Raw genomic sequence first — 16,430 nt, forward strand, 5'->3', positions numbered from 1 at the left:
GTGGACTTCCACAGACTTATCCACCAAAGTTTGGAGGATCTGACAATCCCATTGAAGCTGATGATTGGCTAAGGGAAATCGAGATGAAATTGGAGGTTATCCATGCTGACGACAGAAATAAGATGCTCTTAGCCGTTCAACAGCTGACTGGGCCCGCACTAGCATGGTGGCAGAGTTATAAGGAAATTAATCCTGAAGCACGCACCATGCTCTGGGATGATTTTTTTAAACTATTTAGGGAGCATCACGTCCCTATTAGTGTGATGAAGTTAAAAAGGTAGGAATTCATGAGCCTTCAGCAGAGGAACTTATCAGTGACAGAGTACTTGCATAAGTTCACAGAGTTATCCCGTTATGTCCCGTACGAGGTGGACACCGAAGAGAAGAAGTAAGATGCTTTCCTTCGTGGCCTTGACCCTGAGCTGAGGACTTATATTGAAGCTTCTGTCTATCCTTATTTTAGCACCATGGTGAATAAGGCCATCACCACTGCAAACAACAAGTAGGATGAAATGAGGGACAAGAAAAGAAAATTTGAGGCAAAGAAGGCTTATTCCCAAGAGAAGACTTTGAAGGTGCAGCAACCTACCTTCTCTGGACAGAAGAACTATAGTAAAAATTCTTATCAAGCCCCCACCAAGACCTACCAACCATCCACTTACAAGCCACCCACTTCTCCCGCAAAAACCCAAGGATCTTTCCAGAAGCAGTAGACGGGAGGAAGTCAAGTGACCAATCCGAAGGCTTGTTTCAATTGCAGAGAGGTTGGACACTTCATTGCCAATTGCCCTTACAAGAAAGCAACCCCATCGGTCTTCTCCAATTCTGTGAATGGACCAAAGCCAATGACTGGGATCACTCGTGGGACCACTGACAAGACACAACCATCCTTTGGAAAAGCCAAGGTGAAACATGTGTATACTGAGGAAGCCGAGGATGCACCAATAGTAATACTCGGTGAGTTCCTAGTCCAATCCTTCCTAGCTACGGTACTTTTTGATTCCGGAGCCTCCCACTCTTTTATTTCGTCGTATTTCCTGGAAACCCATGATATACCCACCGTAGCCTTGAAAAAGCCATTAATAACTAAACCCCCTGGAGGCCACATCCCATGCCACTTAGGAGTGATCAACATTCCTATTAATCTAAGTGGGGTAGTATTCCTCACCAACCTAGTGGTCCTAAATTCCCACGGAATAGATGTAATCCTTGGAATGGACTGGCTATCCAAACACCGAGGGAACATCGCCTGTGCGGAAAGAACTGTTACTGTCACAAACCACCAAGGAAAAACTATCACTTGTCACATCAGACCAAGCCTATCTGACTCCTTTGTCCACAACCTAAAAGTTGAAAACCCTGAAGATGTCCCCATAGTAAAGGAGTACCTTGATCTGTTCCCTGAAGAGTTGCCTGGAATGCCACCCAAATGAGAAATTGAGTTTGTAATAGACATGGTCCCTGGGACCGCACCTATTTCCAAGAGACCCTATAGGATGGCAGCCACTGAGTTGGCAGAACTTAAGAATCAACTCATTGAGCTTGAGCAGAAAGGATACATAAGACCTAGCTCGTCACCGTGGGGAGCACCAGTCCTTTTTGTAGCAAAGCAGGATGGAAGCAAGAGAATTTGTGTGGACTACCGAGCCCTGAATGAAGTAACCATAAAGAATAAGTACCCACTGCCAAGAATCGATGATCTATTTGATCAACTAAAGGGAGCCAAGTATTTCTCAAAAATAGATCTGAGGTCGGGGTATTATCAGCTAAGGATTAGGACTGAGGACGTGCCTAAAACAGCTTTTGTGACCCGTTATGGACAATACAAGTTCACAGTAATGTCGTTTGGACTAACCAATGCTCCGGCCTACTTCATGAACCTCATGAACAAGGTGTTTATGGAAAAACTAGATAAATTTGTCGTTGTCTTCATCGATGACATATGTCTATTTTCAAAGTGCAGAAGAGCATGGTCAACACTTAAGGATTGTCCTTGGGAAGTTAAGGGATCATCAACTGTATGCCAAGTTCAGTAAATGTGAATTTTGGCTACAGAAAGTAAGCTTCCTAGGACACAACCTGACCGCTGAAGGAGTGGCCGTGGATCCTGAGAAAGTGACAGCAGTGGCAAATTGGAAGAGGCCAACTACTGTCACAGAAATTTGGAGTTTTCTTGGACTAGCTGGCTATTACCGAAGATTTATTGAAGGATTTTCTAAGATAGCCAGACCAATGACAAAGCTACTCCAGAAGGACAGGAAATTCGAATGGACCGGTGCATGTGAAATAAGTTTTTGTGAGTTGAAGAGGAGGCTAACTACCACCCCGGTGTTAGTCCTACCAGATATTCGCAAAGACTTCACCATATATTGTGATGCCTCTAGACAAGGCTTAGGCTGTGTGCTTATGCAAGAAGGAAGAGTAGTAGCCTATGCCTCTAGGCAGTTGAAGACCCATGAGCAAAATTACCCAACCCATGACTTAGAATTAGCAGCCGTGGTCCATGCTCTTAAGATTTGGAGACATTATTTAATTGGGAACAAGTGTGAGATTTATACGGACTACAAGAGTCTTAAATATATCTTCACCCAATCAGACTTGAATCTGAGACAAAGAAGATGGTTGGAGTTGATCAAGGATTATAACTTGGAGATCCATTACCATCCTGGTAAAGCCAATGTAGTGGCCGATGTCTTAAGCAGAAAAGCTTATTGCCACCACCTGGTGACCCGAAAGCCGGAGTTGAGTGAAGAAATGAAGAAGCTAAACCTGACCATTGTGCCCCAATCCCTCAATTACAACCTTAGTATCCACCCAGTCCTAGATGACCAAATTAAGGAAGCCCAAAAGGATGACGGAGAGTTGATGAAGATTAAGAACCAAACTGGAGAAAATAAAGCCACAGACTTCAGAGTGGACCAATATGGAACCTTATGGTTTAAGAAGAGGTTATCTGTGCCAGAGCAAGGTCATTATAGGAACACCATCATGGATGAAGCTCATAACTCTGCCTACTCTATCCACCCGGGAGCCACTAAGATGTACGTGGATATTAGAGAAAAGTATTGGTGGAGAGGAATGAAAGGTGACATAGCCAGATTCGTGGCACAATGTGATGTATGCCAGCGGGTTATGGCCGAGCACCAGAAATCTAGTGGATTACTTCAGCCATTACCTGTACCTGAATGGAAGTGGGAGGAAATAAGTATGGATTTTATTAATGGACTCCCAAGGACCCCAAGAGGTAATGACTCCATATGGGTAATTGTTGACTGCCTTACTAAGGTCGCGCACTTCATACCTATGCGTACCTCATATGGCGGGGACAAATTGGTAAGGTTGTATGTCAACAACATTCTAAGGCTACGTGGAATTCCAAAAAGGATAGTGTCTGACCGAGGAGCACAATTCATATCCAAGTTCTGGAAAAGTTTACACAAGGCACTTGGAACCAAATTGGATTTTAGCTCAGCATATCACCCTCAAACAGATGGACAGACTGAGAGGGTTAATCAAGTATTAGAGGATATGCTAAGGGCATGTGTCCTTACTTATGGCGAGAACTGGGAAGATAGTTTGGCCTTTGCAGAGTTCTCCTATAACAATGGATATCAAACTAGTCTAAAGAAGGCCCTTTCGAGGTGCTTTATGGAAGGAAGTGCCGCACGCCGCTAATGTGGTCAGAAGTTGGGGATCGTATTGTCGAAAGCCCTGACTTTATCAAAGCTGCAGAAGAAAAGATAGCGGAGGTGTGAGAGAATTTAAAAATAGCTCAGTCACGCCAGAAAAGCTATGCTGACAAGAAAAGACGAGAGCTAAAATTTGAAGTAGGAGATCATGTGTATCTCAAGGTTTCACCAATTCGCGGGACACAAAGATTCCACGTGCACGGAAAGTTAGCCCCGCGGTACATTGGCCCATACCCCATCACAAAGAAGATAGGTGCCGTAGCCTATAAGCTGAAGCTACCAGAGCAACTGTCCGACGTGCATTACGTCTTCCATGTCTCCTAATTAAGAAAGTGTCTACGTGTGCCACAAGAGCAAGTAGTACCTGACACTTTGGACCTACAAGATGATCTGAGATATCAAGAAGTACCCATTAAGATCTTGGACACCATGGCCAGAAGAACCCGGACGAGGACCATTAACATGTGTAAGGTTCAATGGAGCCGGCATTCCGAGGCAGAAGCAACATGGGAAAGAGAAGATGCGCTTAAGGAGGAGTTTCCCTATCTGTTCAAGGATCACACCGAATCTCGAGGACGAGATTCAATCTAAGTGGGGTAGGTCTGTCACATCCTGAATTTTCAATTCCGCAATTACCTTAGAATTAGCTTAATTAATAACTATCCAAGTATTTAACTAGAAAAGATTAGTAAATAAAAAAATAATAATAATAAAATAAATTAAACATTAAATCGAGCTGTACAATATATTGGCTCTCTAGACTTCATAAATTAATGACAAATACGCAGACTATATTCATTCATGCACCAGACGCAAAACTCCATACGCGCGGATAGAACTCCGTACAGCTCTAGCGTCTCGCAGCGCCAGCACCTTCTTGAAAGAGCTCGCCCCTTCCCTCGCCACCGCCATTCTGTGTCAGCCGTTTCCCTGACCGCGCGCTGCCATCTGCCTGCCTCTCAGCTAGAAAGAGAGGAGGAAGAGATGAGGCGTGGGAGAGAGAAGAGAAAGAAAAGAAAGAGCGATGAGATGTGAGATAGAGAGAGAGAGATGAAACGTGATAAGGAATGGAGAGAAATGAGACATGACATGCATGTGTGGTGCAAGTTGACTACTATGCCTTGATGTGAAATGGCGAGCTGCAGAGGCACAAGTAACCAGCCCTCTCTCTCGAACTATCCCTGCAGCATTCAACACAGAGTAACCAAAGAGAATAGTTCGCGCACGGTACGCGTCGTCGTACGCTCGCTGCAGCGCAACCTTATCTCCTCGCACTGTGCCGAACCGTCTTATCCCGTTTATAAAAAGACAGCGGCGCTGGTTTGCGATCTCTCGCCAAACACTGAAAAACCAATCGACCCTCTCCCAAGAATCACTGAGCTTTCTCCAACTCGCAGTAACAAGGTAGCCATTCCCGCTGATCTCCGAACTCGTTTTTCATTTCCGAAATTAATACACAGCCACACTGTAAATTTCATATCTCACCCATCCGAGCTCCGAATCACCCAATTCTTCTTCCTAAATTAATATAAATTCAAGTGCTATTTTATAATGATGATTGTGTGCTGAGCTTGATTGTCTGTGTGATTATTTGATGCGATAAAGAGGCTGTACCCGAGGAAGATCCCGTCGAGCAGAACGACCATGTGATGGGTGTTGAGAACGTTAGCGAGGACGAAGGCAAGTCTCACAGACCCTTTGATCATATTGATCCTATGAATGATTGCTTATAGTAGAGCCTGGATAGGTGATCATTGCATAGTTGAATGCATTGCCGTTGTGAACCTCATTGACTGCCTTGATTTGCATATTGTGATTTTGAATGCCTTGATATGAGTCTGCATTTAATATTTATTATTCCTTGTTATTGGATGCATGGTTAAATACTTGTCTATGTTTGAGAAGTGATAATGATTTATGGACAAGGCCGTGTAAGTACTACCGTTGGTGTAGGCTTACGCTCAAGCGCTATCGTGGTGATAGACTTGGGTAGGCGAGTTTTGTGATTAAGGATTTGTGGTTGTGGTGCCATCTCACCTAACCTTTGTTCGTACAACCACTCGATCCTGTATGGGCAGGGCATAGGCTAATCCCACTGGCTATTTCGGTGACCGTCCTGACATTGAGTTGATTTATATTTGAGACCGATAGTGGTCTGGATATAATGATGGTGCTGGACGGGTTTATCCATCCGGGATAGGCCATGGCTGGGTGTCGCCTATGTTCGGGCCGTGCTGAGCGGTTCCGGCTTGTGGGTAAAGTGTACAAGCTCTGCAGAGTCTGAAAATCCATTCAAATAGCCGTGTCCTCGGTATAGGACAGGTTACGGTGTGGACATCACACCTAGAGTGAGATTCTTGGAGATGAGATATGCTTCTGGATAAGATTTGTTTGCATATATAGTTATTGTTGTTGCATGGGTATATCCTGATAATTTGCATTACAGTTTCGAGATCATTCACCTTTGAGCATATTTATTTGATCATTGCATTAATTAATTGCTCTATATATCTCCCTCCCTGGCAAGGTGGGACTTGCTGAGTACCTTGTACTCACTCTTTTATTGTTGATGTTTTTAGCCGCTGATCCGGATTACGTGCCTGAAGACTGCGAGTAGTTCGCGTCCGCACCCAACTCGAGCATGTGGAGTTCAATATGGAGTTGTGGTCGAGTCGTAGCGTCTAGTTAGTATGTCTGAGAGTGAAGACCAAATAAATGCCCTTGTGTTAACGATCATCGCTGCTTTAGTCGTCGTTATTATCTTGATGAGGTGTCGTGAATATCATTAGTGTGTTATACGACTATGTACCATTTGTGTTATGTATTGTGCCAGCTACTAATCCAGACACTGGCACTGTAGTATATAATAAACTCTGATTTATTTGATGGGGTTACTTCACCCTGGCCCCTTCATTTTCTGATTCCGCCGCTGCCAAAGCAAGTCAACCGCATCTTTCCCCATTGCCTTGCATCTCCTGCCTTCGCCGGCACGGAGGGGCACACAAGATGGACTGGTCCGATCTGCCGGCCGATCTCGTCGCGGCAGTCGCCGACAGGCTCGGCACCGAGCTCGCTGACCTCGCGCGCTTCCGCTCGGTGTGCCGGCCATGGCGGTCGGGATCCGCGGCGCACGCCGCGCGCCTCCGCGTCCCTCTGCTTCTGATACCGATGATGTCCTACGACACCAGCGCGGAACGCCTCGTCTGGTCCCTCGCCGACGACCGCCTCCGGGAGGCCCCCCTGCCAGAGGCGCGCGGCGGCCACTCCTTCGTCTTCGCCTCCCACCACGGCTGGATCCTGACCGTCGTCGCCGGTGACGGCGGCTTGAAGGCCACTCTGGTGTACCACTTCACCGGCGTCTCGGAACAGCTGCCCCGCCTGCCCTCCTCGTTCGGTGGCAAGGGCGGACGGAGGGTGACCCTCGATGGCCTGTCGTGGGATCGGTCCCCGCACGGCGTCGTGGTCTCCCCGGGCAAAGGCGCGTTCTTCTGCCGCCCCGGCGACGGATCGTGGAGGAGCGTCGGCTGCCCTTCCGCCGCAGTCACCAGCGTCACCGCCTGCGACGGCGCGCTTTACCTATTCGACAGGAAAACCTGCAGCGCGACCGTCGTGGACGCCGAAACCTTGGCCGTGGTGGCCGTGATCGAGGCCCCCACGCTGGAGGTGCCCGGGTGGGAGCGGAAGGAAATTGAGGCCAACCTCGTGGTGTGCCCGGACGAGGTCATCCTCCTCGTCCGATCGAAGCTCCATCACCCGTGGTGCAGCGGCTGGCCGAGTTTCTGCAAGGCCTTCCGTGCCGACCCCCGCGCGGTGACTGGCGGCCGGAGCCCGAGCTGGTCGGAGGTCGCGGGCATCATCGGCGACCGCGCCGTGTTCGTGGACAACCTCCGCGCCTTCTGCGTGGAGGCCAATGACCACAACGGGCTGAGGAGGAACTGCGTGTATGTAGCGAGCTCGTACCATGCTGTCGACGACGACTGCGACTACACTTTGGATCGATACGGGCGGATGTACTCCGTCGCCGTGCTCGACTTCGCCAACCACACGACGGAAAGCCTCAGCTTTGGAAGCCTGGTGAAGCTCTGGAGCCCTGGAGACGGACAATGCTCTTCGTGGTTGATGCCTAGCTGCTGCAGTCTGCACTGATGGATCGCAAAATGCTTCACAACAAGTGGGAAGAAGTAATAAGTAACAAAAGGTGAGTCTCTTCTTGGTGCCTCTCGGAACAAATGAAGATCAGCATGCTCGTGTTTTATTCGAAGAAACTCGGAGTAAGTAAGAATTGTACGTGAAACAATAATTTTTGCAAATCGATTCGAAATAGCGGATCGAGACAGCTTGCTTTAGTTCAAACTCGTATGTGCTAATAAGTCCGTGAAGGCATCTTGGGTATGGATATCCTATATTGTCTCGTTTGAAATCTTAGACTCAAAATATTAAATTTTGTGTGATTTTGAAATTTTTGTTTTTTGTTTATGTTGAATAAACAGGATTTGAGAGAAGTAACTTGAAGATTCAACTAGTAATTTCAATTTTTTTTACCCAAATTTGACAATCATGATCCATCATTTAATATCTCTTTGATAAACTAAGGCCACATCATCGACCAAGTGATAACCGCAGTGGCAAAACCATTTCGTCCAAGTGATTATTTGCATGGCATCGAATAGTTCAAGGCCCTCGATCCTCGCCCCAAAAAAGAAGGAATGGTTCAGGGGCTCAAGCTCAACTGACGACCCATGTTTTTGCATCAGTTTCATTTGAGCGCCTCTCCCTCAACACAAGTCCATACTCCCCAGAGGGAACTGCGGCACAATGCGCGGAAGCTGATCGTCTAGCGCCATGGCCCCACAGAGCTCATGAGCTTCGATTGCCACACCACTCCGCCACTCCATATGTCACCGTCGCCACCATGCGTCAAGGTCCAGACAGCAATGGTGAAACTAGGACCAGGCGCCATCGCTGCGGACAACTTTGACGAACTTCATCGTTTCAGCCTTGGTTACGCACACAGCCTGCGGCAAGTCGCTGCGGAAGGGATGGATTTGTGGGCTTTGCCAAGGCAGATGGCCCAATTCTTGCGCACAGCAAGCCCATATAACCATCGACCACTCTCCTATTATAGCGCACGTGCCCCATAAACTTAGGCTCTGATTTGTAGGCTGCATAAGAATTTATTGTACAGTGCAGGTTTGGATGTTTGATAGTCTGAATAGATTCGTTAGTCATTCTTCGGTTGTGCAAATAGCCCAATACAATCTGCATAGTGGGAAACACAAATAAGATTCGTCTCCGATTGTGCAGGCTGCACAGTCCTCGGCTGGCTAAGTTTTAGCCTCAGTCTAGCTACAACGGTGCAGCCCTGGGAGCAATAGTCATTCAAATAAAATCTTATGCGAGTCAAGACAAGATATACAACCAACCAAATAAACCCACAAAATACTACATAATCTTAGTTTGAGCTGGCCTGCGTAACTCCTGGCCAGATGAGAAATAGAGCAGGTGACCAATCACGCTTGGTTGGACTTGCTCGAGAGTTGAGACAGCGACACAGGCCGGCGTTCACCTCCTCCACCAGAAGTAACCGGAACACTAGCAATAAGCTAGCTCTCTGCTCTCGGACCAAAAATGGCAGCACTCAAATATCAAGCTAACTACGGCAGATTACATTAGCTGGTACTATTCTGGCCCGAGTCTAGATCCATCCCGGTGCTTGAATTTTTGGCTAATGATCCTTTTAGTGACGCTGACGTTCCTGACAACAATGACATGATGCTTATGGTAACTTTATTAATCTTAGAATCTACTAAGAGCCTCTTAAAATATATAAAAAAGCATACCGCTTTTCACAATCTTAAGCCGTTAGCGTATGCTAATCAGTTCTGCATTTTGCCAGCGATGGCGACTTGAGCTTAAGTAATGCTAATATCTACGGAATTTGCTAGTAGAGTACTGCCATCTGAAAGAGTCTGGCACTTCTGTCATTTTGCTCCGCAGATAACATATAAAAACAGAAACGGAGCATTGGATGCAATGCAATTAGAGCTGCCCTGGCAAATCATGGTTGCAAGAAAAAGTGCTGGTCCTGGCTGGACACCACCCACCGTTTAGGCATTTTGCTGCGATCGCTTCTCGCGCGCACTGTCCGGAGCCTGCACGTGATTGGTTAGCGATTTGAGGCTTTTGGAGTTACCAGCTACGGCATCAGCGCGGTTTAGAATCCTGATGGTGGCATTAGCACGCTTGAAAATGCCATCAAGCCAACCCTTTCTCCCACCATTGCTTGCACCGTCCGGCTCCGGCCATCCTCTTTCGCGTGCTGTAACTGCACCGAGAAGCCACTGACGAGTGCAGTTTCCAAAGGGAGCAGGGAGGGCGGCATGGAGGCTGCGTGACCACACGGATGGCATTTGTGGAGTTGAAACCTGAAGACTCGAAGAAGCACACCACCGATCTGCTTTCCGTTTATCCCTTTCTTTCACGCAAATGTTGCTACCACTTTAGTCTTGTACCACCAGTCCACCGCATAGGGCAACTGCTAGGTACACTTGGTGATTGTTGGGTTCTTGGGGAAAAAAAACTTCATTGATTGCCCACGTAGTCGAGTTTGAAATGCTAAATACTTGTACCTCTGGTTCAAAATAAGCACCAACTTGTACCTCTGGTTCAAAATCGACACCATCTTTTGTAAAACTAATTTTTTAAAACTACAACATAAAACCGTACACGCCAAACGATTCGTATGCAATGTCTACCATAGAAACCAGCAATCTCCCACATAATCCCTAGGCTGATGATATTCTACAAGGAGCATATATATCCACCATCCAGTACAATTTCTCAATTGAAAACTGGAACGGTCTCCCTCCCCTCACACTGAAAAAATTGGCAACGATCTTGCATCGCCATTAGCGCAGGATACCACCCGGTGTCAGGCTTAAGCTCACCGGTCGGTGGCTGCTCGCCTCGGGTCGCAAACCGCCGCAAGTCACCCAGCCGGCCAGCCCTTGTGTCTTCCAATCCAAGTGACCCGCCTGACCCCATCATATCACACGCTCGCTCACGCGCCCGCCCTCCGGCCGAATCAAACCACCACCGATTGGTTTTAACCCCCCACGAATTTTTTCCCCCGTCTCGCTTCCCCACCCTCCGTCTGCGCAGCCCCCAGATCCGGCGCCGCCCGCTCCTCGATCCCCGCGCCCCGTGCCCGCAGGTGAGCCCGCCGATCCGCCCCCCGCCGTCCGCCGCCGCCATCCCCACGGGGTCGCTCACGCCGCGGGTTCCTCGTCCGCCCTCTGCGTGCAGGTCGGGGGGTTTGCGCGCCCCGGGCACCGGAGGAGGAGGAGCGGCATGGCGGCGCCGCCGGCGAGGGCCCGGGCCGACTACGACTACCTTATTAAGCTGCTCCTCATTGGGGATAGCGGTGGGTGCCACTAGATCTCTCTCTCTCTCTCTCTCTCTCTCTCTCTCTCTCTCTCTCTCTCTCTCTCTCTCTCTCTCTCTGGATGTGTTTGTCTGTACGCGCGCGCGCGTTCGGGGGATCGGGGGTTGGGCTTGGCTTACACGTCATGTGGATCCCGCTCCTGCTGCCTGTAGCCGTATTCGTGCGAATGATCCGTGTTCAGTTTCTACTTCGTAGTAGAGAGCGGAGTAGATGTTGCTTGCTGGTTCCTGCTTTCTGCCTAACTTACCGTTCGTTCATCTAGTAGCCGCTTTGCTGCGTTAGTTTGATCTGCGAAATTAGGGGGCTGTGAAGGGAAGGATGGTTTGTGCCTTGCTATGTTTTTTTTTGTTTTCTTCTTTGGATGAACACTCAGTTGTGAAATTGCTGTGAGTTTTTTTCCCTTCATTGACGAACATTCAATTGTAATTGTTTGGTTCAAGGAATATGCACACTGGAAACAGTCCGATTTGTGGAAATGTGTTTTCAAAGTTCCTTGCTCAGCAGATTAAGTTGGTAGACCAGTTCAAAGGTTGACGTGTTGAGCTGATACTTCCTGGTTAAGCAATTGTTTCTTTTACCCATTCTTACATTGAGCAGACAGACTAGAAAAGAATATGTTCAATATAGGTGCTTTAGATGATGAAAAAAATCATTCATAGTTGATGTTCTGTCTTTTATTAAAACCATGAAACAATTGAATTTGCTGTGTAAGTGGATAGAGAGAATTGCTTGTTTGTGGGGTATGGATAACTTGTGAAAATGGCAGCTGTTGGATATTAGTTGGAGCAGTGAAACTAATTTATCGGCACTGGTAAAACATTACAATTTTTCTTTAAAAAACTTAACCACAAAATATGCCTCAACAAAACTAGGTAAATTGCTGTGTTCCCTACGTGATTCATTTTAACCATATTTCACTCTTTACCTAATACAGCGTTACTGATGATCATCTAAGTCGTTCTTGCTACACAAGGGTGTCTGTGTGTTCTATGCATTGATTTGGAGCATTTCTGGTATTTGCTTGAAGTCCATTAGTTTCTGGCATAACCTTGGTATTATGCTAATGTCTGAATCTTGCTCTAGTAGCTATGTCGTTATAATATGTATAGTTTTGGACAGTGACCATACGAAGTTTTGTTTTTGACTGAAAAGTTAATGTGTAGCTACGTTCATGTTCATTTGTTAAGTTTTCCATTGTGTCAATTGCCTGACAAGCCCTCTGTTACTTGTTTCTAGGTGTTGGCAAGAGTTGCCTCCTATTGCGGTTCTCCGATGGTTCCTTCACTACAAGCTTTATTACCACAATTGGGTAAGTCTCTTCGGTGTCATGAAGACTGTTTAACTGCTCATCATGTCTTCCCACGTCCAAAGGGATTGTGGTATTTGTTATGTACTCCACACTGATTTCAATGCTTGTTTTGTGCAGTATTGATTTTAAGATAAGAACAATAGAGTTGGATGGCAAGCGCATCAAGCTACAGATTTGGGATACAGCAGGCCAAGAACGCTTCCGTACCATTACCACTGGTATAATGTTTTATTTCATTTCCGATGGTCTACTTCCTTGAAATTATATGATAAACATTTTGATCCAGTAAACTTTATTTTATCTCAGCATACTATCGAGGAGCTATGGGCATCCTGTTGGTTTATGATGTCACTGACGAGTCCTCTTTTAACAGTACGCTCTTAACAACACACTCTATTCCCTAATGCTTCCATTTTGAACAATTTTAACCATTTGTTGACAATTGTTTTACCTAACATACAGACATCCGAAACTGGATTCGGAACATTGAGCAACATGCCTCTGATAATGTCAACAAAATATTGGTCGGCAATAAGGCAGATATGGATGAGAGCAAAAGGGTAGAGATCCCTGAAGTCATCTTTCCCTTTAATTGTTGTAATGTTCTATAATGTTGACCGATTTCACCCAGTGTCCTTTGTTTGAAATCACTAGTTATCATGCTTAAGTTTACTGTAACTGTTGCATCAGGCTGTACCTACTGCAAAAGGACAAGCGCTTGCTGATGAGTACGGGATCAAGTTCTTCGAAACTGTAAGTTTCTGCCTGAATCGGACCTTTTCAGTGACAGTCGTCCTAGTCTGACAGTAGCGTTCTGTGTTTTGCAGAGTGCCAAGACAAACCTTAACGTCGAGCAAGTGTTTTTCTCGATTGCACGTGACATCAAGCAGAGGCTTGCGGAGACTGATTCTAAGCCTGAGGTACAGATGGTTGCACCATTTACATTTGGAATTTTATCTCAACCAATGATCTGAGCAATATATCCTTGCACTGTAGGAGAAGGCAATCAAGATTAACAAGCCAGACCAGGGTACCGAGCAAGCAGCTGGTCAGGGATCTGCTTGCTGCGGTTCATAAGCGATGTGCGGTGTCCATGATCATTGGTTATTTGACGTTATTTATTTCCCGCTTGGCTGTTATAGGAAGAATTTGAAGAAGCCACTTATGATATACTGATGTGGTTGTACTCGTGTTTGCTTCCATTCTTTGAAGCAAATCACCTCTTGCTGTTGACGTAGCTATTGCTACTGCTGGGAGCTATTGCACTCTGGATTTCGGTCCTTTGAAAAAAACTCTCCCCTCCCCACAGTGTGTAATGAATGAAATCCATGTCGTTGGGTTTGCATTTTATCGATCAATGCATGGAATAACGTGATGCTCTGGCGTGCATTGTGGCATTGTATTTTGCCTTGCAATCTGTTTTCTTGGGAAAACAGACTTGCTGTTCTTTTGTTGCTGTCAGGTGTGCTTCCTCCTTTTATAAAATGTGGTTTGACATAATATGATCACCATCGACATATTTTGACCGTTAATGTCAAATTGTCCATGGCTATAAAATTGATAACATCTGAGAGTGATTTCAAATATTATTGTAATGATTACCGAATTTATATAGTATAATATAATTAATGAATTCATAGATTTGGCGTTTCTCAAAGATTAAAATGGTTCAATCTCAGATTTCATGCGCATCTTTGAAAATAGGAGTGCTCTTTATACCAAGGGATGTTACTGTGCAGTATAATTCTGTTGATGAAGAAGGCCCGGTAGAAAATAAGACCAATATACTTTTTGAACTATACGGGAAAGAATGGAAACAAACACAACTTATACATTTGATGGCTGCTTCTCAAAGAGGGCTGTCCAGTATCAAAGTTTTCTGCACGCCTTGCACCATGTCGCCAAGCCCAGCGTTCTTGCGGCACTTGGCGCAGTTCTCGGACGGCGCCAGGTTCAAGTCCAAGCAGATGCCACCGGCGGCGCAGCCGGTGCCAACGTCTTCACCTTCCACCGACGTCGCGTCCCCGGAACGGAGGGTCCCGGCAGCCGCCGTGGTCCGGTGCCGCCGCATGTGGCCCCCCAGCGCCTGCCCGACCGCGAACTCGAGCCCGCAGACGGGGCAGCCGTGCACCCTGGGCCCGGCCGCCGCCGCCGCGCACTCGTCATGCGCCTCCAGCGTCGCCCGGCGCGGCCCCGGCGCGCCGTGGTAGGGCCTGGGGCGCCTGTGGCTGGCGCGGTGGCCGCCCAGCGCCTGGAACGTCGGGAACCGCCGGCCGCACGTCTTGCACTCGAACACGCGCCCGCGGGTGGCGAGCCCCGCCGTCCTCGCGCCGCCGGTGCCGTGCCGCCGCTGCTGCGAGAGGAGAACGAGGACGCCGGCCGTGTCCACGCTGGTCTCCATCGATCTCCTAGCTTGCTTGCCGCTCCGATCCGAGCTACTCGATCGATGGCGCAAGTGCAACGGTGTCCAGGAGGCCTGCGGCGTCCACGGCTATATATAGCGCGACGCCCGACTAGCTTTACCTCAGCTCTAGTAGTAGGAATTCGACTAGCGAGTGTAAAAAGTTTCTAGAAATCTAGATGTCGGTACGCTTTTTCTACGCTGGTGTTTGAAGGGATTAATTGGGCTCGGTAACAAGAAACGGCACGTAGCCAGCCTCAGTGCCCCAAGCTGCCCCAATTAAAGCTTCATCGGGAAAAAAATGGCGTAACGGCGGCCGGGTTGTTGCGAGCTGGAGTGCGGGCGGGCGTCGGCAGCCGTCGGATCGCCGAGGTTTCGCGTCCGCGCGGCGCGGCGGGCGCGACGTCTGGACCGAGAGCGAGCCGCGGTCGTGGTAGCTCGGCGTCAGGTGGTTGAACTGGGCGCACTGCCGGAGTGGCTCAGCGTTTCACACCCAGGTTCGGGTTGGTGGTTGAAACTGGACTTGCCGGAGTGGCTCGCTTTGCCGGACCCTGACCTGAATCCATGTCTCGGAAAGTCAGAGCTCACATTCAGCACGCGTCAGAAACAACTTCTATCTGCACGATCTACTGACTCGTACCGGGTTGGTGTGGTTAAAAGGCCCCAGTCTGGACGGCTAAGCATAGTGTTTGACCAATTGTCCAGCAGGGGACACCGATGTTATGTAACAATGTCCACCAACCACTGTGATTTCAACCCTGACCAATCGAGAGGTGACGCGAGCAAATTTTATTGCGCACACTTCTTTGAACCAGGCAGGTTCTAGGCGCGTACTCGCTCGCACAGATCGGACGGCACGATCCAGCACGTCACGTTCAGCTGCTTGAAACGGATCCATGCTGAATCGCTGATTCTGAGTTCTGAGTTCTGACCAGGGTCCAGTCGTGCCAAGTTACCAACCCCATCGCCGAGGCAGGCGGGTGAGGCTAAAGGCTATCCATCACTTCGTGATGAATCCATCGCCTGAAGACAGCCTATAATGACCCACGAGTGCTTCTTTTTCCTCCTCTCCGACCGCCACACTCCTCCGCCCTTGTGCCGCCCTCCAGCTCTATCTCCAGCTCCCGCTGCTGGATTCGCCTCCGCCACCCACCGCCGTCCTAATCCAGCTCTCGCTGCCACCAGATACGCCTCCACCGCCCACCTCCGCCGGACCTCGCTGTGACGCCTCCGCGCCGCCCTCCAGCTCTGTCTCCGGTGGCTCCCGCTGCCAGATTCGCCTCCGCCACCGACCGCCGCCCTAATCCGGCTCCCGCCACCACGGGATGCGCCTCCACCGCCCACCTCCATCGACCTCGCCATGACGCCCCCGCCGCCTCCACCGCGCACCGAGGGTCCTCCACCACCCGCGGCTGGCGGCGCCTCGCCGCCTCGCCGTCCCGTCCACAACTCGTTGCCACCGCTGGTCCACCACCGTCCAAGACCTTCCCTCCGTACCCGCAGCTCACCGGAGAAACCAGCCCCCGGCAGCCCGAAATCCGAAGCCCTAAACCCTGAACCTAACCCTAGTGCGGCGGCGGTGGCAGT

The 16,430-nt window shown here is 48.6% G+C and overlaps 3 protein-coding genes across 3 annotated transcripts; 2 read left to right on the forward strand and 1 right to left on the reverse strand.

Annotated features, from left to right (window-relative positions):
• Positions 1-6,660: 6,660 nt before the first annotated feature.
• LOC112886288 lies at positions 6,661-8,191 on the forward strand. The gene has a single exon (XM_025952145.1). It carries the CDS (start codon positions 6,696-6,698, stop codon positions 7,833-7,835), a length of 1,140 nt encoding a protein of 379 aa, XP_025807930.1. The 5' UTR covers positions 6,661-6,695; the 3' UTR covers positions 7,836-8,191.
• A 2,554-nt stretch (positions 8,192-10,745) lies between these two features.
• On the forward strand, positions 10,746-13,839 carry LOC112884686 (ras-related protein RABE1c-like). The gene is made up of 9 exons (XM_025950164.1): positions 10,746-10,902; positions 10,995-11,112; positions 12,370-12,442; positions 12,560-12,660; positions 12,749-12,814; positions 12,905-13,002; positions 13,133-13,195; positions 13,270-13,362; positions 13,439-13,839. Exons 2-9 carry the CDS (start codon positions 11,040-11,042, stop codon positions 13,517-13,519), a joined length of 648 nt encoding a protein of 215 aa, XP_025805949.1. The 5' UTR covers positions 10,746-10,902; positions 10,995-11,039; the 3' UTR covers positions 13,520-13,839.
• Positions 13,840-14,216: 377 nt separating this feature from the next.
• Positions 14,217-14,980, reverse strand: LOC112884687 (zinc finger protein ZAT12-like). Its single transcript, XM_025950165.1, has one exon. It carries the CDS (start codon positions 14,841-14,843, stop codon positions 14,292-14,294), a length of 552 nt encoding a protein of 183 aa, XP_025805950.1. The 5' UTR covers positions 14,844-14,980; the 3' UTR covers positions 14,217-14,291.
• Between the last annotated feature and the right edge of the window lie 1,450 nt (positions 14,981-16,430).

The sequence above is a fragment of the Panicum hallii genome, chromosome 3, assembly GCF_002211085.1.
Source record: "Panicum hallii strain FIL2 chromosome 3, PHallii_v3.1, whole genome shotgun sequence".
Taxonomy (NCBI): domain Eukaryota; kingdom Viridiplantae; phylum Streptophyta; class Magnoliopsida; order Poales; family Poaceae; genus Panicum; species Panicum hallii.